Genomic DNA, 21,730 nt, shown 5'->3' on the forward strand with positions numbered 1-21,730 from the left:
GATAGTTTCGGTTCCACACAAGCAGGTTCTATGATATATGTATATCAAGATGCTATAGAAGCTCTGAAGAAAGGGTACTTAATTCAACCTGGGAGGATAGTGAGGAAGACAGTGAGGGAAGGCTTCTGGGAGAAGGTAAAACCCCAGTGTATAGCCCTGAGTCTTGAAGGATGAATAGTTGTTAGCCAGGTAAAAATGAGGGGTAGGGAGAGATCAGGGCAGAAGGAAGAGTATGAGCAAAGGGTCGGAGGCAAGAAATATCATGGCTGTTTGGGAGAGATCCAAGCAAGTACTGCTCTTATAGCTGAAGGTAACATTTGTGGGAGGAGATGAGATTATGGTACCAGATTGTGATGGAGTTTGGAGCTTATCCTGTATGTTCATGTTTCTTCCTGTGTGGCCTGTAGACTCTGCAACAGCAACTCTTAGAATATTTGCAGAAATGCAGGTCTAAACCCACACCAAGATATGGAAAATATCCATAGAATCTGTTGTTTTTGCTCAGAATTGGGATTTTCCTATATTGCTAATATACAATAGAATGCTCTGTACTTAACAAATATTTTTTCAAGTGATATATTTCATCAGGTTTACACAAACACAGTATTTATGAGAGAATTTATGTCTTACATTGGTGTTTTGGGAGGTTCCCAAGAGAAGAACCATGATTATAAAATGTTTATAAAGTAAATGTAGAAGACATGTATACTGACTCTTGGGATCAATAAAAAGGCAGAAAATTCCAAACAAAAAGCAATTTGGAAGCCTAATTTGTGACTACATCTTTAAGGATATATTTTCCTAAAACCAATTCAGAGTGAGAATTCCCTGAGACCTCTGTCACTCAGTGTTGTCTCTGGCCGTGTGTGTGTGTGTATATAGTTTAGGGGAAAGCAAGGAATATGGAAATGGAAAATGTTTCAGAATAATAGAAGGAACATATGATATGTTTATAAATGTTCTACATATCTCTCTTACTGTACAGGAATTAGAGAATAAAAGAAGACTACAAAAACAAGCTGCTGCTAGTCAAAGTACCATGGAAGTTCGCTTGAATAGAGCTCTAGAAGAAGCAGAAAAGTATAAACTGGAGTTAAGTAAACTAAAGCAAAATAACAAGGTATGGAAAAACTGAATAATTTGGGTTGTGATCACCTTTGGTAACTTTCTCTTTTATGCAAGACTCAAAAGTGATAGTTTTTAAATTATAATTCTTGATGTCGCGGTGAACACACCTCTTTTCAGAAGAAATACCCTTATTAGCAATATGTACATTTCCAATAAGTTAGAATTATATTGCTTGGACTAGTGCCATACTTGGGTGATGGCACAGCTCTTTGGAGAATTCATTCATTTTTTCATCCAACAGATCTTTATTGTGTGCCCATCTTATATGCCAGATACCTTTCTAATCTCTGGGAATAAATAAATGGTGGAAAAAAGTCTGTTTTGAATCTCAAGTCTGTTCTATCCCTCTCTGAGCCTCAATTTTTCTAATATATAATGCAAGGGGCTATTTTACAGGGCAGTGGTTCTCAAACTTGAGCACATATCAGAATCACCTGGAGGGTTTATTTAAACATAGATTCCTGGGTCCCACCCACAGATTTTCTTATTCAGTAGATTTGGAGTGAGACTTGAGAATGTGCAGGTTTTTTTGTTTTCTTTAATTTTTATTGGAGTGTAGTTGATTTACAATGTTGTGTTAGTTTCTGCTGTACAGCGAAGTGAATCAGTTATATGTATATATATATATCCATTCTTTTTTAGATTCTTTTCCCATATAGGTCATTACAGAGAATTGAGTAGAGTTCCCTGTGCTATACAGTACTGTGTGTATGTCAATTCCAACCTTCCAGTTTATCACTCCCCCCTTACCCTCTGGTAACCATGTTTGTTTTCTAGATCTGTGACTCTATATTGTAGATAAGTTCATTTGTACCCTTTTCTTAGATTCCACATATAAGCAATATTATATGATATTTGTCTTTCTCTGACTTACTTCACTCACTGTGACGATCTCTAGGTCCATCCATGTTGCTGCAAATGGCACTATATTGTTCTTTTTTATGGCTGAGTAATATTCCATTGTGTGTGTTTGTGTGTGTGTGTGTGTGTACACACATATATATATACACACCTTATCTTCTTTATCCATTCCACTGTTGATGGACATTTAGGTTGCTACCATGTCCTGGTTATTATAAATAGTGCTGCAGTGAACATTGGGGTGCATGTATCTTTTCGAATTATGGTTTTCTCCAGATGTGTGCCCAGGAGTGGGATTGCTGGATCATATAGTACCTCAATTTTTAGTTTTTTAAGGAACCTCCGTACTGTTCTCCATAGTGGCTGTACCAATTTACATTACCACCAATGATGTAGGAGGGTTCCCTTTTCTCCACACCCTCTACAACATTTATTGTTTGTAGACTTTTTGATGATGGCCATTCTGACTGGTGTGAGGTGATACCTCATTGTAGTTTTGATTTGCATTTCTCTAATAATTAGTGATGTTGAGCATCTTTTCATGCGCCTCTGGGCCATCTGTTTGTCTTCTTTGGAGAAATGTCTATTTAGATCTTCCACCCATTTTTTGATTGGGTTGTTTCGTTTTTTGATATTGAGCTACATGAGCTGTTTGTATATTTTGGAGATTAATCCCTTGTCAGTTGCTTCATTGGCAAATATTTTCTCCCATTCTGAGGGTTGTCTTTTTGTTTTGTTTATGGTTTCCTTTGCTGTGCAAAAGCTTTTAAGTTTAACTAGGTCCCATTTATTTATTTTTGTTTTCATTTTCATTACTCTTGGAGGTGGATTGAAAAAGATCTTGCTACAATTTATGTCAGAGAGTGTTCTGCCTATGTTTTCCTCTAAGAGTTTTCATAGTATCTGCCTTACATTTATGTCTTTAATCCATTTTGCGTTTATTTTTGTGTATGGTGTTAGGGAGTGTTCTAATTTCATTCTTTTACATGCAGCTGTCCAGTTTTACCAACACCACTTACTGAAGAGACTGTCTTTACTCCATTGTATATTCTTGCCTTCTTTGTCATAGATTGGGTGACCATAGGTGTGTGGGTCTGTCTCTGGACTTTCTATCATGGTCCATTGAGCTGTATTTCTATTTTTGTGTCGGTACCATACTGTTTTGATTACTGTGGCTTGGTAGTATAGTCTCAAGTCAGGGAGCCTGATTCCTCCAGCTCCGTTTTTCTTTCTCAAGATTGCTTTGGCTATTTGTGGTCTTTTGTGTTTCCATAAAAATTGTAAAATATTTTGTTCTAGTTCTTTGAAAAATGCCATTGGTAACTTGGTAGGGATTGTATGGAATCTGTAGATTGCTTTGGGCAGTATACTCATTTTCACAATGTTGATTCTTCCAATCCAACAACATGGTATACCTGTCCATCTGTTTGTGTCATCTTTTATTTCTTTCATCAGCATCTCATAGTTTTTGGAGTACAGGTTTTATGTCTCCTTGGGTAGGTTTATTCCTAGGTATTTTATTCTTTTTGATGCCATGGTAAGTGGGATTGTTTCCTTGATTTCTGTTTCTGATCTTTCATTGTTATTGTATAGGAATGCAAGAGATTCCTGTGTATTAACTTCTATCCTGCAATTTTACCGATGCATTGATGAGCTCTAGTAGTTTTCTGGTAGCATCTTTAGCATTTTCTATGTGTAGTATCATGTCATCTGCAAAGAGTGACAGTTTTACTTCTTTTCCAATTTGGATTCCTTCTATTCCTTTTTCTTCTCTGATTACGTGTCTAGGACTTCCAAAACTATGTTGAATTATAGTAGTGAGAGTGAACATCCTTGTCTTGTTCCTGATTTTAGAGGAACTGCTTTCATTTTTTTACCATTGAGATTGATGTTTGCTGTGCGTTTGTCATGTATGGCCTTTATGATGTTGATGTGTGTTCCCTCTGCCCGCTTTCTGGAGATTCTTTATCATAAATGGGTGTTGAATTTTGACAAAAGCTATTTCTGCATCTATTGAGATGATCATGTGGTTTTATTCTTCAATTTGTTTTTTCTTTAATATTAATCTATTTATTTAGCTGTGCGGGGTCTTAGTTGCAGTATGCAGGATCTTTGTTGCCGTATGCAGCATCTGTTGCAACATGAGGGATCCTTAGTTGCGGCATGCAGTATCTAGTTCGCTGACCAGGGATCGAACCCAGCCCCCTGCATTGGGAGCAAGGAGCCTTAACCCTGCTTAACTAGTCTTCACTGGACTGCCAGGGAAGTCCCTATTCAATTTGTTGATGTGATGTATCAGATTGTTTGATTTGTGTTATTGCAAAATCCTTGCATCCCTGGGATAAATCCCACTTGATCATGGTGTATGATCCTTTTAATGTGTTGTTGGATTCAGTTTGCTAGTATTTTTTTGAGGATTTTTGCATTTATTTTCATCAGTGATATTTGCCTGTAATTTTCTTTTTTTGTGATACCTTTGTCTGGTTTTGGTATCAGGGTGATGGTGCCCTCATAGAATGAGCTTGAGAGTGTTTCCTTTGCAATTTTTTGGAAGAGTTTCAGAAGGATAGGTGTTAACTCTTCTCTAAACGTTTGATAGAATTTGCCTGTGAAGCCATCTGATCCTGGGCTTTTGTTTGTTGGAAGATTTTTAATCACAGTTTCAATTTCAGTACTTGTGATTGGTCTGTTCATATTTTCTATTTCTTCCTGGTTCAGTCTTGGAAGGTTGTACATTTCTAAGAATTTGTCCATTTCTTCTAGGTTGTCCATTTTATTGGCATATAGTTGCTTGTAGACAGTCTCTTACTATCCTTTGTATTTCTGTGGTATCCATTGTAACTTCTCCATTTTCATATGTAATTTTTTTTTTTTTTTTTTTGTGGTACACGGGCCTCTCACTGCTGTGGCCTCTCCCGTTGCGGAGCACAGGCTCTGGACGCGCAGGCTCAGCGGCCATGGCTCACGGGCCCCGCTGCTCCACGGCATGTGGGATCTTCCCGGACTGGGGCATGAACCCATGTCCCCTGCATTGGCAGGCGGACTCTCAACCTCTGCGCCACCAGGGAAGCTCCATATCTAATTTTATTGATTTGAGCCCTCTCCCTTTTTTTCCTTGATGGGTCTGGCTAAAGGTTTATCAATTTTATCTTCTCAAGGAACCAACTTTTAGTTTCGTTGATCTTTGCTATTGTTTTCTTCATCTCTATTTCATTTATTTCTGCTCTGATGTTTATGATTTCTTTCCTCCTGTTAACTTTAGGTTTTGTTTGTTCTTCTTTCTCTAGTTGCTTTAGACATTAAGGTTTGGTTGCTTATTTGGGATTTTTCTTGTTTCTTGAGGTAGGAGTGTATTGCTATAAACTTCCCTCTTAGAACTGCATTTGCTGCATCCCTTAGGTTTTGGATTCTCATCTTTTTGTTGTCATTTGTCTCTAGGTATTTTTTTATTTCCTTTTTGATTTTTTTAGTGATCCATTGGTTATTTAGTAACATATTGTTTAGCTTCCACGTGTTTGTGTTTTTTTATTTTATTTATTTATTTATTTGTTTGTTTGTTTGTTTGTTTGTTTATTTATTTATTTTTGCGGTATGCGGCCCTCTCACTGTTGTGGCCTCTCCCGTTGCAGAGCACAGGCTCCAGATGCGCAGGCTCGGCAGCCATGGCTCATGGGCCTAGCCGCTCTGTGGCATATGGGATCTTCCCGGACCGGGGCACGAACCCGTGTCCCCCGCATTGGCAGCCGGACTCTCAACCACTGCGCCACCAGGGAAGCCCTGTTTGTGTTTTTTACAGGATTTTTTGCCTGTAATTTATTTCTAATCTCATAGCTTTGTGGTTGGAAAAGATGCTTGATATGATTTCAGTTTTCTTAAATTTACTGAGGCTTGATTTGTGACCCAAGATGTGATCTGTCCTAGAGAATGTACCATGTGCATTTAAGAAAGTGTATTCTGCTGCTTTTGGATGGAATGTCCTATAAATATCAATTAAGTCTATCTGGTCTAATGTGTCATTTAATACTTCTGTTTACTTATTAATTTTCAGTCTCAGTGATCTGTCCATTGTGTAAGAGAGTGTTAAAGTCCCCCTCTATAGTTGTGTTACTATGAATTTCCCCTTTTATGGCTGTTAGCATTTGCCTTATATATTGAGGTGCTCCTATATTGGGTGCATATATATTTACAATTGTGTACGTAAATATGCAATTGTAAATTCTTCTTGGATTGATCCCTTGATCATCATGTAGTGTCCTTCCTTGTCTCTTGTAACAGTCTTTAAAGTCTATTTTGTCTGATATGTGTATTGCTACTCTAGCTTTCTTCTGATTTCAATTTGCATAGAATATCTTTTTCCATTCCATCACTTTCAGTCTGTTTGTGTCCCTAGGTCCAAAGTGGGTCTCTTATAGACAGAATATATACGGGTCTTGTTGGTATCCATTCAGCCAGTCTGTGTCTTTTAGTTGGAGCATTTAATCCATTTACGTTTAAGGTAATTATTGATATGTATATTCCTATTGCCATTTTCTTAATTGTTTTGGGTTTCTTTTCAAAGTCTTTTTTCTTCATTTCCTTTTTTGTTCTCTTCTCTTCTGTTTCCTGCCTAGAGAATTTCCTTTAGCATTTGTTGTAATGCTGGTTTGGTGGTGCTGAATTCTCTTAGCTTTTGCTTGTTTGTAAAGCTTTTGATTTATCTGTCTAACCTGAATGAGAGCCTTGCTGGATAGAGTATTCATGGTTTTAAATTTTTCCCTTTCATCACTTTAAATATATCATGCCACTCCCTTCTAGCCTGTAGAGTTTCTGCTGAAAAATCAGCTGATAACCTTATGGGGATTCCCTTGTATGTTATTTGTTGCTTTTCCCTTGCTGCTTTTAATTTTTTTTTTTTGTATTTAATATTTGTTAGTTTGATTGATATGTGTCTCAGTGTGTTCCTCCTTGGTTTATCCTGTATGGGTTCTCTGCACTTCCTTGACTTGGGTGACTACTTCCTTTCCCATGTTAAGGAAGTTTTTGACTATAATCTCTTCAAATATTTTCTCAGGCCTTTTCTCTTCTTCTTCTGGGACCCCTATAATTAGAATGTTGGTGCCTTTAATGTTGTCCCAGAGGTCTCTGAGACTGTCCTCATTTCTTTTCATTCTTTTTCTTTATTCTGTTCTGCAGCAGAGATTTCTACCATTCTGTCTTCCAGGTCACTTATTTGTTCTTCTGCCTCAGTTATTCTGCTATTCATTCCTTCTAGTCTATTTTCATTTCAGTTATTGTACTGTTCATCTCTGTTTTTTTGTTCTTTAGTTATTCTAGGTCTTTGTTAAACATTTCTTGTATCTTCTCTATCTGTGCCTCCATTCTTTTTCCAAGATCTTGGATCATCTTTACTATCATTACTCTGAATTTTTCTTTAGGAAGATTGCCTGTCTCCTCTTTATTTAATTGTTCTTGTAGGTTTCTATCTTCCTCCTTCATCTGCAACATATCTCTTTGTCTTTTCATTTTGTCTAACTTACTGTATGTGTGGTCTCCTTTCCGCAGGCTGCTGTATTGTAGTTCCTCTTGCTTCTGGTGTCTGCCCCCTAGTGGGTGAGGTTTGTCCAGAGGTTTGTGCCATTATCCCCTTGATAGGAGGTTTGACTGGTGTTGTGGTGACCAGAGCCTGCCCTGGATATTGAGTGGGGCCTCCCTTTGCTCTGTGGTTGTCACTGTCCTGTCAGGGGTGGGGTCTGCTCCCTGGTTGTTGGAGTAGAGGCCCCAGGTCTGTTTCTTAGCTGTGTTTCTGTACTGTGGTGTGAGGTAGGTGGGAATGGAGCACTCCCACTGGGAGATAAGCCACTGAGTATTCCTCCTCTGGAGCTGATCACCATGAATGTCCTCTGTTCTGTCCCCTTTCGCCCATTGTGCGGGCTCACAAAGTACACTGTTGTTGGCACTGCTCTCGGTCCCACCTTAACTGTGGGTATGCCAGCAGTTGGCTCTGTTGACTCTCAGGCGTTTTCACCAGGCCACTGGCATAGCTCCACTGAAGTCAGGTCCCAGGACTACAGTAGTTGTGCACCTGGACCTGCTGTGGAGCTATGGAAGCAGCTCAGACTCTGGCCTGGCCCAACCTCTGCATGTATGTGCCCACAAAGCCCACAGCTGCTAAAGCCAGACTTGTCCCACCTACTGGAGCATTTGTCCTTTCAGATGTTTTGCAGGCACTGAATTTAGGAAGCCATCAGTGGAGGTGTAACTCCGCAGTTCACGCAGCCATGAGGAGAGATTTCAGCTCTTCTTCCTTAGTCACATGGCCCCCTGGGGTTCAGCTGTGGTTTCAGCCCCACCTCTGTGTGTTCCTCCCACCAGAGTCTGCTCCAGAGGTTGTCAGAGCACAAGAGCCCATCGGGCAGGAAGGAACAATGGTGGTGATCAGGGTGAGCAGGCTCCCCAGGCGGGAGGGTGCTGGGGTAGGGATTGGAACATGCAAGCCCATCAGGCAGCAATCGGGTGAGTGGGTCCCCCAGGCTGAGGGAAGGGGTGGAGGAGGCAGTAGCAGAGCTATGAGAGCCAGCTCCAGCGGGAGCCCTCCTTAGTGCCCATGGATGCAGGGTCTGGTGCATGAGGGGAGAGGCTGTAATGGCCGCCCCGCCCTTTATGCATCACTCAACAATGGCTCTTTGCCTCTGTGGAGGTCCAGGCTTCCTCTACGAGCATTCCTTGTTGTGGAGCTCCTTACTCCCGTCCCTTCTGGCTGTCATCTCACACCCAACAGCAGTCCCCTCCCCAGGTTTGCTCTCCAAACCCCACATTCCAGCCACCATCAGACACCTGTCTCAGGCTGAGGTGCACAGGGCTGTGGCACAGACCATCCCGTCCTGCTTCCTCTCCTCTTCCTTTTTCCTTCTTTCTTTTGTCCTACCCAGTTATGTAGGGATCTTTCTTGTCCTTTTAGGTGTCTGAGGTCCTCTGCTAGTGTTCAGCAGGTGCTCTGTGAGAATTTTTCTATTTCTAAATGTATTCTTGATGCACTTGTGGGGAGAGATGAACTCCACATCCTCCTACTCCTCCACCATCTTGGAAAGTCCAAATGTGCAGGTTTAACAAGTTACCAGCTGATGCTGATGCTAGTGCTTCTGAGACGACATTTTGATAACCACTGTTATAGAGTTATTGTAAGGATCACCACTGGGTCTCTAGCATCTAGCCAATGACTGGTGTAGAATTAACACTCAGTTCCTGGAATATCTGTTGAATAAATGAAGACTCAAATATCAATGGATGTGAAAGCCTTTTGTACACTCTATAAATACTGGCTATTAGTTTTTGGTTTTGTGTCAACCTGAAAGTGACACTCCATTGGAGTCTCTCCCTTAGGACAATACTTAGTTATTTAACAATGCCTTGGATGATGAATTTAGGTGTCACCCCCCTTACATGCACAGATTTTAGATTAAATTAGTAACACTTAATAGGACATAGAACTAAATCAATCTTGGTAAGTACGATATTTTTAACAGAGGCAAATATATTACAGTGACTACAGAGTTTTAAGATATTGTCTGTGTGATAGTTTATGCTGTATGATCAGACTGTGTTCACATTCAAGAGCTATCGATAGTATGACTGGGAATTATTAATAGAATGTATTTAATGAACAACTTAGGAAGTCAGCTTTACAGACTTGCCAGTAATTATGTTATTGGAGTATTATTTCTAATTCTGCTGTATTCTAAAGGGATTTTGAAGAAAATAAAATGGAATAATCATGTAAATGTCAGTATTTGCTAATTCCGGTTTCAGATTTGAGCTCTATTTTAGCACATACATTAGAGAAGTAGAAAGAAAAACTTATTTCCATGACAACAGATGACTCTCCTATTCTAGCCAGCCATTTTGCAAATTCAAGTCATCAGGATTTGGTATGTGAACATCTCAGTTCAAAACCATCAACAAAATAAAAACAACTTAGCTGTGTTCAAGACAAACTTCTGACTCTAGGTCTGCATTATGGTGATCGATTTAAACATAGTGGGATGACATTTTGTTGTATATATTACTTAAGTGTTTACTCTCAAGTAGACATTTTGAGATCAAAGTTCTTAAATGTACTTGTTACATGTATATTGTTTCAGATTTCTGAAAAAATATGTGTATGTGTCTTAAGTTTTTGATTTTTAAATTATTTTGCCCTGTTTCTAACTTTGAGGGGTGTTTTCTTTTTTTTTAACATCTTTATTGGAGTATAATTGCTTTACAATGGTGTGTTAATTTCTGATTTATAACAAACTGAATCAGTTATACACATACATATGTTCCCATATCTCTTCCCTCTTGCGTCTCCCTCCCTCCCACCCTCCCTATCCCACCCCTCTAGGTGGTCACAAAGCACCGAGCTGATCTCCCTGTGCTATGTGGCTGCTTCCCACTAGCTATCTATTTTACGTTTGGTAGTGTATATATGTCCATGCCTCTCTCTTGCTTTGTCACAGCTTACCTTTCCCCCTCCACGTATCCTCAAGGCCATTCTCTAGTAGGTCTCTGTCTTTATTCCTGTCTTACCCCTAGGTACTACATGACATTTTTTTTCTTAAATTCCATGTATATGTGTTACCATACAGTATTTGTCTTTCTCTTTCTGACTTACTTCACTCTGTATGACAGACTCTAGGTCCATCCACCTCACTATAAATAACTCAATTTCGTTTCTTTTTATGGCTGAGTAATATTCCATTGTATATATGTGCCACATCTTCTTTATCCATTCATCCGATGATGGACACTTAGGTTATTTCTATCTCCAGGCTATTGTAAATAGAGCTGCAATGAACATTTTGGTACATGACTCTTTTTGAATTATGGTTTTCTCAGGGTATATGCCCAGTAGTGGGATTGCTGGGTCATATGGTAGTTCTATTTTTAGTTTTTTAATGAACCTCCATACTCTTCTCCATAGTGGCTGCACCAATTCACATTCCCACCAGCAGTACAAGAGTGTTCCCTTTTCTCCACACTCTCCAGCATTTATTGTTTCTAGATTTTTTGATGATGGCCATTCTGACTGGTGTGAGATGATATCTCATTGTAGTTTTGATTTGCATTTCTCTAATGATTAATGATGTTGAGCATTCGTTCATGTGATTGTTGGCAGTCTGTATATCTTCTTTGGAGAAATTTCTATTTAGGTCTTCTGCCCATTTTTGGATTGGGTTGTTTGTTTATTTGCTATTGAGCTGCATGAGCTGCTTATAAATTTTGGAGATTAATCCTTTGTCAGTTGCTTCATTTGCAAATATTTTCTCCCATTCTGAGGGTTGTCATTTGGTCTTGTTTATGGTTTTCCTTTGCTGTGCAAAAGCTTGGAAATTTCATTAGGTCCCATTTGTGTATTTTTGTTTTTAATTCCATTTCTCTAGGAGGTGGGTCAAAAAGGATCTTGCTGTGATTTATGTCATAGAGTGTTCTGCCTATGTTTTCCTCTAAGACTTTGATAGTTTCTGGCCTTACATTTAGGTCTTTAATCAATTTTGAGCTTATATTTGTGTATGGTGTTGGGGGTGATCTAATCTCATACTTTTACATGTCCCTGTCCAGTTTTCCCAGCACCACTTATTGAAGAGGCTGTCCTTTCTCAACACTACATTCCTGCCTCCTTTATCAAAGATAAGGTGACCATATGTGTGTGGGTTTATCTCTGGGCTCTCTATCCTGTTCCATTGATCTATCTTTCTGTTTTTGTGCCAGTACCATACTGTCTTGATTACTGCAGTGTTGTAGTATAGTCTAAAGTCAGGGAGCCTGATTCCTCCAGCTCTGTTTTTCGTTTTCAAGATTGCTTTGGCTATTCGGGGTCTTTTGTGTTTCCATACAAATTGTGAAATTTTTTGTTCTACTTCTGTGAAAAATGCCAGTGGTAATTTGATAAGGATTGCATTGAATCTGTAGATTGCTTTGGGTAGTAGAGTCATTTTCACAATGTTGATTCTTCCAATCCAAGAACATGGTATATCTCTCCATCTATTTGTATCATCCTTAATTTCTTTCATCAGTGTCTTATAATTTTCTGCATACACGTCTTTTGTCTCCTTATGTAGGTTTATTCATAGATATTTTATTCTTTTTGTTGCAATGGTAAATGGGAGTGTTTTCTTGATTTCACTTTCAGATTTTTCATCATTAGTGTATAGGAATGCCAGAGATTTCTGTGCATGAATTTTGTATCCTGCTACTTTACCAAAATCATTCATTAGCTCTAGTGGTTTCCTGGTAGCATCTTTAGGATTCTCTATATATAGAATCATGTCATCTGCAAACAGTGACAGCTTTACTTCTTCTTTTCCGATTTGGATTCCTTTTATTTCCTTTTCTTCTCTGATTGCTGTGGCTAAAACTTCCAAAACTATGTTCAATAAGAGTAGTGAGAGTGTGCAACCTTGTCTTGTTCCTGATCTTAGTGGAAATGGTTTCAGTTTTTCACCATTGAGGACGATGTTGGCTGTGGGTTTGTCATATATGGCCTTTGTTATGTTGAGGAAAGTTCCCTCTATGCCTACTTTCTGCAGGGTTTTTATCATAAATAGGTGTTGAATTTTGTCAAAAGCTTTCTCTGCATCTATTGAGATGATCATATGGTTTTTCTCCTTCAATTTGTTAATATGGTGTATCACATTGATTGATTTGCATATATTAAAGAATCCTTGCATTCCTGGAATAAACCCCACTTGATCATGGTGTATGATCCTTTTAATGTGCTGTTGAATTCTGTTTGCTAGTATTTTGTTGAGGATTTTTGCATGTATGTTCATCAGTGATACTGGCCTGTAGTTTTCTTTCTTTGTGACATCCTTGTCTGGTTTTGGTATCAAGGTGATGGTGGCCTCGTAGAATGAGTTTGGGAGTGCTCCTCCCTCTGCTATATTTTGGAAGAGTTGGAGAAGGATAGGTGTTAGTTCTTCTCTAAATGTTTGATAGAATTCGCCTGTGAAGCCATCTGGTCCTGGGCTTTTGTTTGTTGGAAGATTTTAAATCACAGTTTCAATTTCAGTGCTTGTGATTGGTCTGTTCATATTTTCTCTTTCTTCCTGATTCACTCTTGGCAGGTTGTGCATTTCTAAGAATTTGTCCGTTTCTTCCAGGTTGTCCATTTTATTGGCATAGAGTTGCTTATAGTAATCTCTCATGATCTTTTGTATTTCTGCAGTGTCAGTTGTTACTTCTCCTTTTTCATTTCTAATTCTATTGATTTGAGTCTTCTCTTTTTTTCTTGATGAGTCTGGCTAATGGTTTATCAATTTCATTTATCTTCTCAAAGAACCAGCTTTTAGTTTTATTGATCTTTGTTATCATTTCCTTCATTTCTTTTTCATTTATTTCTGATCTGATTTTTATGATTTCTTTCCTTCTGCTAACTTTGGGGTTTTTTTGTTCTTCTTTCTCTTATTGCTTTAGGTGCAAGGTTAGGTTGTTTATTCGAGATGTTTCCTGTTTCTTAAGATAGGATTGTACTACTATAAACTTCCCTCTTAGAACTGCTTTTGCTGCGTCCCATAGGTTTTGGGTCATCGTGTCTCCATTGTCATTTGTTTCTAGGTATTTTTTGATTTCCTCTTTGATTTCTTCAGTGATCACTTCGTTATTAAGTAGTGTATTGTTTAGCCTCCATGTGTTTTTATTTTTTACAGATCTTTTCCTATAATTGATATCTAGTCTCTAGCGTTGTGGTCGGAAAAGATACTTGATACGATTTCAGTTGTCTTAAATGTACCAAGGCTTGATTTGTGACCCAAGATATGATCTATCCTGGAGAATGTTCCATGGGCACTTGAGAAAAATGTGTATTCTGTTGTTTTTGGATGGAACGTCCTATAAATATCAATTAAGTCCATCTTGTTTAATGTATCATTTAAAGCTTGTGTTTCCTTATTTATTTTCATTTTGGATGATCTGTCCATTGGTGAAAGTGGGGTGTTAAAGTCCCCTACTATGAATGTGTTACTGTTGATTTCCCCTTTTATGGCTGTTAGTATTTGCCTTATGTATTGAGGTGTTCCTATGTTGGGTGGATAAATATTTACAATTGTTATATCTTCTTCTTGGATCTATCCCTTGATCATTATGTAGTGTCCTTCTTTGTCTCTTCTAATAGTCTTTATTTTAAAGTCTCTTTTGTCTGATATGAGAATTGCTACTCCAGCTTCCTTTTGATTTCCATTTGCATGGAATATCTTTTTCCATCCCCTTACTTTCAGTCTGTATGCATCTCTAGGTCTGAAGTGGGTCTCTTGTAGACAGCATATATATGGGTCTTGTTTTTTTATCCATTCAGCCAGTCTCTGTCTTTTGGTGGGAGCATTTAGTCCGTTTACATTTAAGGTAATTATTGATATGTATGTTCCTATTCCCATGTTCTTAATTGTTTTGGGTTTGTTATTGTAGGTCTTTTCCTTTTCTTGTGTTTCTTGCCTAGAGAAGTTCCTTTAGCATTTGTTTTAAAGCTGGTTTGGTGATGCTGAACTCTCTCAACTTTTGCTTGTCTGTAAAGGTTTTAATTTCTCCATCAAATCTGAATGAGATCCTTGCTGGGTAGAGTAATCTTGGTTGCAGGTTCTTCTCCTTCATCACTTTAAATATGTCCTTCCAGTCCCTTGTGGCTTGCAGAGTTTCTGCTGAAAGATCAGCTGTTAACCTTATGGGGATTCCCTTGTGTGTTATTTGTTGTCTTTCCTCGCTGCTTTTAATATGTTTTCTTTGTATTTAATTTTTGACAGTTTGATTGATATGTGTCTTGGCATATTTCTCCTTGGATTTGTCCTGTATGGGACTCTCTGTGCTTCCTGGACTTGATTAACTATTTCCTTTCCCATATTAGGGAAGTTTTCAACTATAATCTCTTCAAATATTTTCTCAGTCCCTTTCTTTTTCTCTTCTTCTTCTGGAGCCCCTATAATTCTAATGTAGTGCGTTTAATGTTGTCCCAGATGTCTCTGAGACTGTCCTCAGTTCTTTTCATTCTTTTTTCTTTATTCTGCTCTGCAGTAGTTATTTCCATTATTTTATCTTCCCAGTCACCTATCCGTTCTGCCTCAGTTGTTCTGCTATTGATCCCATCTAGAGAATTTTTAATTTCATTTATTGTGTTGTTCATCGTTGCTTGTTTCATCTTTAGTTCTTCTAGGTCCTTGTTAAATGTTTCTTGCATTTTGTCTATTCTATTTCCAAGATTTTGGATCATCTTTACTATCATTATTCTGAATTCTTTTTCAAGTAGACTGCCTATTTCCTCTTCATTTGTTAGGTCTGGTGGGTTTTTCTCTTGCTCCTTCATCTGCTTGTGTTTTTCTGATTCTCATTTTGCTTATTTTACTGTGTTTGGGGGTCTCCGTTTTGCAGGCTGCAGGTTCATAGTTCCCGTTGTTTTTGGTGTCTGTCCCCAGTGGCTAAGTTTGGTTCACTGGGTTGTGTAGGCGTCCTGGCGGAGGGGACTAGTGCCTGTGTTCTGGTGGATGAGGCTGGATCTTGTCTTTCTGGTGGGAAGGTCCACGTCTGGTGGTGTTTTATAGGGTGTCTGTGGACTTATTATGATTTTAGGCAGTCTCTCTTCTAATGGGTGGGGTTGTGTTCCTGTCTTGCTAGTTGTTTGGCATAGGGTGTCCAGCACTGTAGCTAGCTGGCCGTTGAGTGAAGCAGGGTGCTGGTGTTGAGATGTAGATCTTTGGGAGATTTTCGCTGTTTGATATCATGTGGAACTTGTAGGTCTCTTGTGGAGCAGTGTCCTGAAGTTGGCTCTCCCACCTCAGAGGCACAGCACTGACTCCTGCCTGAACCACCAAGAGCCTTTCATCCACACGGCTCAGATAAAAGGGAGAAAAAGTAGAGAGAAAGAATTGGTAGAAGTTGAAAGAAAGAAAGAAGGGATGGAGGGAGGGAGGAAGGGAGGAGGGAAGGAAGGAAAAAAGAATGAAAGAAAGAAGATAAAGTAAAATAAAATAAAGTAAGATAAAATAAAATAAAGTTATTAAAGTAAAAATTAATTATTAAGAAAAAAAACCGGACGGCTAGAACCCTAGGTCAAATAGTGGAAGCAAGGCTATACAGACAAAATCTCACATGGAAGCATACACATACACACTCACAAAAAGAGGGAAAGAGGAAAAAATCATAAATCTTGCTCTCAAAATCCACCTCCTCAATTTGGGATGATTCGTTGTCTATTCAGGTATTCCACAGATGCAGGGTACATCAAGTTGATTGTGGAGCTTTAATCTGCTGCTTCTGAGGCTGCTGGGAGAGATTTCCCTTTGTCTTCCTTGTTCTCACAGCTCCCGCGTCTCAGCTTTGGATTTGGCCCCGCCTCTGCGTGTAGGTCGCCTGTGGGCGTCTGTTCTTCGCTCAGACAGGACAGGGTTAAAGGAGCCGCTGATTTGGGGGCTCTGGCTCACTCACACTGGGGGGAGGGAGGGGTACGGAGTGCGGGGCGAGCCTGTGGCGGCAGAGGCCGGCGTGATGTTGCACCAGCCTGAGGCGCACCGTGCGTTCTCCCGGGGAAGTTGTCCCTGGATCTCCGGACCCTGGCAGTGGCAGGTTGCACAGGCTCCCTGGAAGGGGGTGTGGATAGTGACCTGTGCTCACACACAGGCTTCTTGGTGGCTGCAGCAGCAGCCTTAGCGTCTTATACCCGTCTCTGGGGTCCGCGCTTTTAGCTGCGGCTCGCGCCTGTCTCTGGAGCTCCTTGAAGCAGCACTCTTAATCCCCTCTCCTCATGCACCAGGAAACAACGAGGGAAGAAAAAGTCACTTGCCTCTTCGGCAGGTCCAGACTTTTCCCCGGACTCCCTCCCAGCTAGCCGTGGTGCACTAACCCCCTGCAGGCTGTGTTCAAGCCACCAGTCCTCTCCCTGCGCTCTGACCTAAGCCGGAGCCTCAGCTCCCAGCCCTGCCCGCCCCGGTGGGTGAGCAGACACGCCTCTCGGGCTTGTGAGTGCTGGTCAGCACCAATCCTCTGTGTGGGAATCTCTCCGCTTTGCCCTCCGCACCCCTGTTGCTGTGCTCTCCTCTGTGGCTCAGAAGCTTCCCCCTCCCCCACTCCGCTACCCACAGTCTCCGCCCGCAAAGGGGCTTCCTAGTGTGTGGAAACCTTTCCTCCTTCACAGCTCCCTCCCACTGGTGCAGTTCCCGTCCCTATCCTTTTGTCTCTGTTTATTCTTTTTTCTTCTGCCCTACCCAGGTATGTGGGGAGTTTCTTGCCTTTTGTGAGGTCTGAGGTCTTCTGCCAGCGTTCAGTACGTGTTCTGTAGGAGTTGTTCCACGTGTAGATGTACTTCTGGTGTATCTGTGGGGAGGACGGTGATCTCCGCATCGTACTCTTCTGCCATCTTCCCCTCGTCCCCCTTCATATTTTTTAAAGTGTAACTTCTTTCACTCAGTAAAATATTTTGAGATTCATCCATGTTACTGCATGTTACAGTAGTTCACTTTTAATAATTTTATGCATGGTGTAAATCTACCAAACTGTACCACCTGTTGATGGACATTAGGGTTGTTTCCACTTTTTGGCTATTACAAGTAAAGCCCACATGAACATTCACATGTAAGTCTTTGTGTGGACATGTCTTTTCATTTCTCTTGAGTAAACACCTAGGAGTCAATTATCTGGGTTGTATTTTACATGTACGTTCAGCTGCCAAACTGTTTTCTAAAATGGTTGTACCAATTTACATTCTCAACAGCACTGTATGAAAGCTGCAGCTGTTCCATACCTTCCCCAACACTTACTGTGGTCGGTTTTTTATATTTTAGCTGTTTTAATAAGTGCCTAGTCGTATTTCATGTTATGCTTTTAATTTGTATTTCCCTAATGACTAGTGATGTTGAGCATATTCGTGTGCTTATTTGCCATCTTGCTATCTTTTTTCCAGTTTTATTGAGATATAATTGACATACAACATTCTATAAGTTTAAGGTGTATAACATGATTTTTTTTTTGTGTGTGTGGTACGCGGGCCTCTCACTGTTGTGGCCCCTCCCGTTGCAGAGCACAGGCTCCGTATGCGCAGGCTCAGCGGCCATGGCTCACGGGCCCAGCCGCTCCGCGGCATGTGGGATCCTCCAGGACTGGGGCACGAACCCGTTTCCCCTGCATCGGCAGGCGGACTCTCAACCACTGCGCCACCAGGGAAGCCCTATAACATGATTTGACTTACATATTTTGTGAAATGATTACCATAATGTTTAGTTAATATCCATCATCTCATATGTATACAAAAAGAAAAAGAAAAAAGTGTTTTTTTTCTGATGATGAGAACTCTTAGGATCTACTCTCTTAACTTTTAAATATACCATAGAGCAGTGTTAACTCTAGTCATCAAGTTGTATATTATATACCTAGTACTTTTTGTCTTATAGCAGGAAGTTTATACATTTCGACCACTGTCATCCAATCCCACCCTCCCACCACCCTCTGCCTGTGGTTACCACAAATCTTATCTCTTTTTCTGTGAGTTTATTATTTTGTTTTTGTTGTTGTTTTAGATTCTACACATAAGTGAGATCATACATTATTTGACTTTCTCTGACTTATTTCACTTAGATAATGCCTTCAAAAGCCCATCCATGATGCTAATGGCAGGATTTCCTTCTTTTTTGTAGCTAGATAATATTCCATTGTGTATGTATCCCACAACTTATTTATCCATTCATCTGTCATGGGACACTTAGGTTGTTTCTATGTCTTGGCTATTGTAAATAATGCTGCTGTGAACATTGGGGTGCAGATATTTATTTGACATAGTATTTTTGTTTCCTTTGGATATATTCTCAATGGTAGAATTGCTGGATATATGGTAGTTCTATTTTTAATATTTTTGAGGAACCTCTAAACTGTTTTCCATAGTGATTGGAATATAATGTACAATCTTATCAACAGTGCACAAGTGTTCGTTTTCCTCCCCATCGTCACCATCATGTGTTATCTCGTTTTGTTTTTTTTTATGATAGCCATTCAAACAATCATGAGGTGATACCTCATTGGGGTTTTTTTTAACTTATTTATTTATTTTTTTAAATTTTTGCCTGCATTGGGTCTCCGTTGCTGCGCACGGGCTCTCTCCAGTTGCGGCGAGCGGGGGCTACTCTTCATTGCAGTGCATGGGCTTCTCATTGAGGTGGCTTCTCTTGTTGCAGAGCACAGGCTCTAGGTGCACAGGCTTCAGTAGTTGTGGCATGCAAGCTCAGTAGTTGTGGCTTGCAGGCTCAGTAGTTGTGGTGCATGAGCTTAGTTGCTCCGTAGCATGTGGGATCTTCCCGGACCAGGGCTCAAACCTGTGTCCCCTGAATTGGCAGGTGGATTCTTAACCACTGTGCCACCAGGGAAGCCCCCTCATTGTGGTTTTATTTTGCATTTTCCGAATGATTAGAGATGTTGAGCACCTTTTCATGCACCTGTTGGCCATTTGTAAATCTTTGGAAAATTGTATATTTATGTCCTTCGCTCATTTTTTAAATTGGATAATTTGATTTTTTTGTGTGTTGAATTGTATGAATTCTTTATATGTTTTGAATATTAACCTCTTCAGGTATATGGTTTACAGTATTTTTCCCCTTCTGTAGGTTGCCTTTTCATTTTGTTGATCTTTTTTTTTTTTTTTTTTTTTTGCTGTGCAGAAGCTTTTTACTTTGACATAGCCCCACCTGTTTATTTTTCATTTTGTAACTTCTGATTTAGGTATCACATCCAAAACAATCATTATGAAGACCAATGTCAAGGCGCTTTATCCTGTGTTTTCTTCTAGGAGTTTTATGGTTTCTAGTCTTACATATATGTTTCTATTCCATTTTCAGTTCATTTTTGTGAGTGGTGTAATATAGAACTAGTTTCATTCTTTTTACATGTGAATATCATATTTTCCCAGCACCATTTACTGAAGAGACTATCATTTCTCCATTGAGTATTCTTGGCTCCTTTGTCAAATATTAGTTGACTGTACATGGTGGGGTTTGTTTCTGGGCTCTTGATTCTGTTCCAGTGGTCTATGTTTCTGATTTTATGCTAGTACAATACAAATTTTGATTACTACAGCTTTATAATGTAGCTTGAAATTGGGAAGTGTGATGCCTCTTGCTTTGATCTTTCTCAGGATTACTTTGGCTATTGGGGCCTTTTGTGATTCCATATAAATTCAGGATTTTTTTTGCTAATTCTGTTTAAAATTTCTTCAGAATCTTGATGGGGATTGCATTGAATCTATAGGTGGCTTTGGTAGTATTGACATTTTTAAAATATTAATTATTCCAATCCATGAACACAGGATACTTTTCAACTTATTTGTGCCTTATCTGATTTCTTTCATCAATTTCTTAAAGTTTTCAGTGTATAGATCTTTCACATCCTTGGTTGAATTATCTCTAAGTATTTTATTCTTCTTGATGGAATTCTAAATGGAATTGTTTTCTTTCTTTTTCAGATAATTTGTTGTTAATATATAGAAACTACTAATTTTTTTAATGTTAATTTTGTACCCTACAACTTTACTGAATTTGTTGATGAGATCTAACAGTTTTTTGGTGGAGTCTGTAAGACTTTTCTATATATAAAATCATATCAACTGCAAACAGAGGCAATTTTACTTCTTTTCCAGTTCTGATACTTTTTATTTTTCTTGCTTGATTTCTCTGGCTAGAATTCTAGTACTATGTTAAGTAGGAGTGGTGAGAGTGGGCACTTGCCTTGTTCCTGACCTTAGAGGAAAAGCTATCAATATTTCACCATTGAGCATGATTTTAGCTGTGGGCTTGTCATATATGGCCTGTTTTTTCATTAGGTAAATGTCTTCTAAACCTGATTTGTTAAGAGTCTTTATCATGAATGATGTTGAATTTTGTCAGATGCTTTGTCTGTGTCTATTGACATGATCATGTGATGTTTTTCTTTCATCCTATTAATGTGATGTATGACATTGATTTGCAGATATTGAACTATTCTTGCCTCCCTGGGATAAATCCCATTTGGTCATGGCGTATGATCCTTTTAATGTATTTTTCAATTCAGTTTGCTAATGTTGTTGAAGATTTTTGCATCTATGTTCACCAGTGTTATTGGTCTGTAATTTTCTTATTTTTGTGGTATCTTTATCTGATTTTGGCATCAGGGTGATGATGGCCTCAAAGAATGACTTTGGAAGCATCCCCTTCTCTTCAATTTTTTGGAATAGTTTGAGAAGGATAAGAATTAAATCTTCTTTAAATGTTTGGCATAATTCATTTGTGAAGCCATCTGGTCTTGGACTTCTGTTTGTTGGGAGTATTTTTTTATTACTGATCTAATTAGTGTTAATTGGGGTCTGTTCATATTTTGTATTTCTTCCTCATTCAGTCTTGGGAGACTGTATATTTCTAGGAATTAGTCCACTTCTCTAGGTCGTCCATTTTATTGGTGTGTAATTATTCAGAGTAATCTCTTATGATCCTTTGTATTTCTGTGGTGTCAACTGTAACTTCATTTCTGATTTTACCTATTTGGGCCCACTCTCTTTTTCTTCTTAATGTGTCTGGCTAAAACTTTATCAATTTTGTTTATTTTCTCAAAGCTCTTAATTTCTTTGTTTCTTGTTTTCTCTCTTTTTCATTCTTTCATCTCTATTTCATTCATTTCTGCTCTGATCTTTCCTTCTACTAAATGTAGGTTTTGTTTGTTCTTTCTAATTCATTTGGGTTTAAGGTTAGGGTCTTTGAGGATTTTCTTGTTTCCTGATGTCAGCTTGTATCAC

The 21,730-nt window shown here is 39.2% G+C and overlaps 1 protein-coding gene across 2 annotated transcripts in view; it reads left to right on the top strand.

Annotated features, from left to right (window-relative positions):
- TEX9 (testis expressed 9) overlaps positions 1 to 21,730 on the top strand; it is a gene marked incomplete at its 5' end in the record, with an annotated part of 201,408 nt that overhangs the window by 170,761 nt on the left and 8,917 nt on the right. For both annotated transcript variants that reach the window (XM_079698779.1, XM_079698780.1), the window contains one exon: positions 986 to 1,120. In XM_079698779.1, the coding sequence (XP_079554905.1) occupies positions 986 to 1,120 (135 nt within the window). The remainder of the gene's footprint in view (positions 1 to 985; positions 1,121 to 21,730) is intronic.

The sequence above is a fragment of the Hyperoodon ampullatus genome (genome assembly GCF_949752795.1).
Source record: "Hyperoodon ampullatus genome assembly, chromosome: 3".
NCBI lineage: Eukaryota > Metazoa > Chordata > Mammalia > Artiodactyla > Ziphiidae > Hyperoodon > Hyperoodon ampullatus.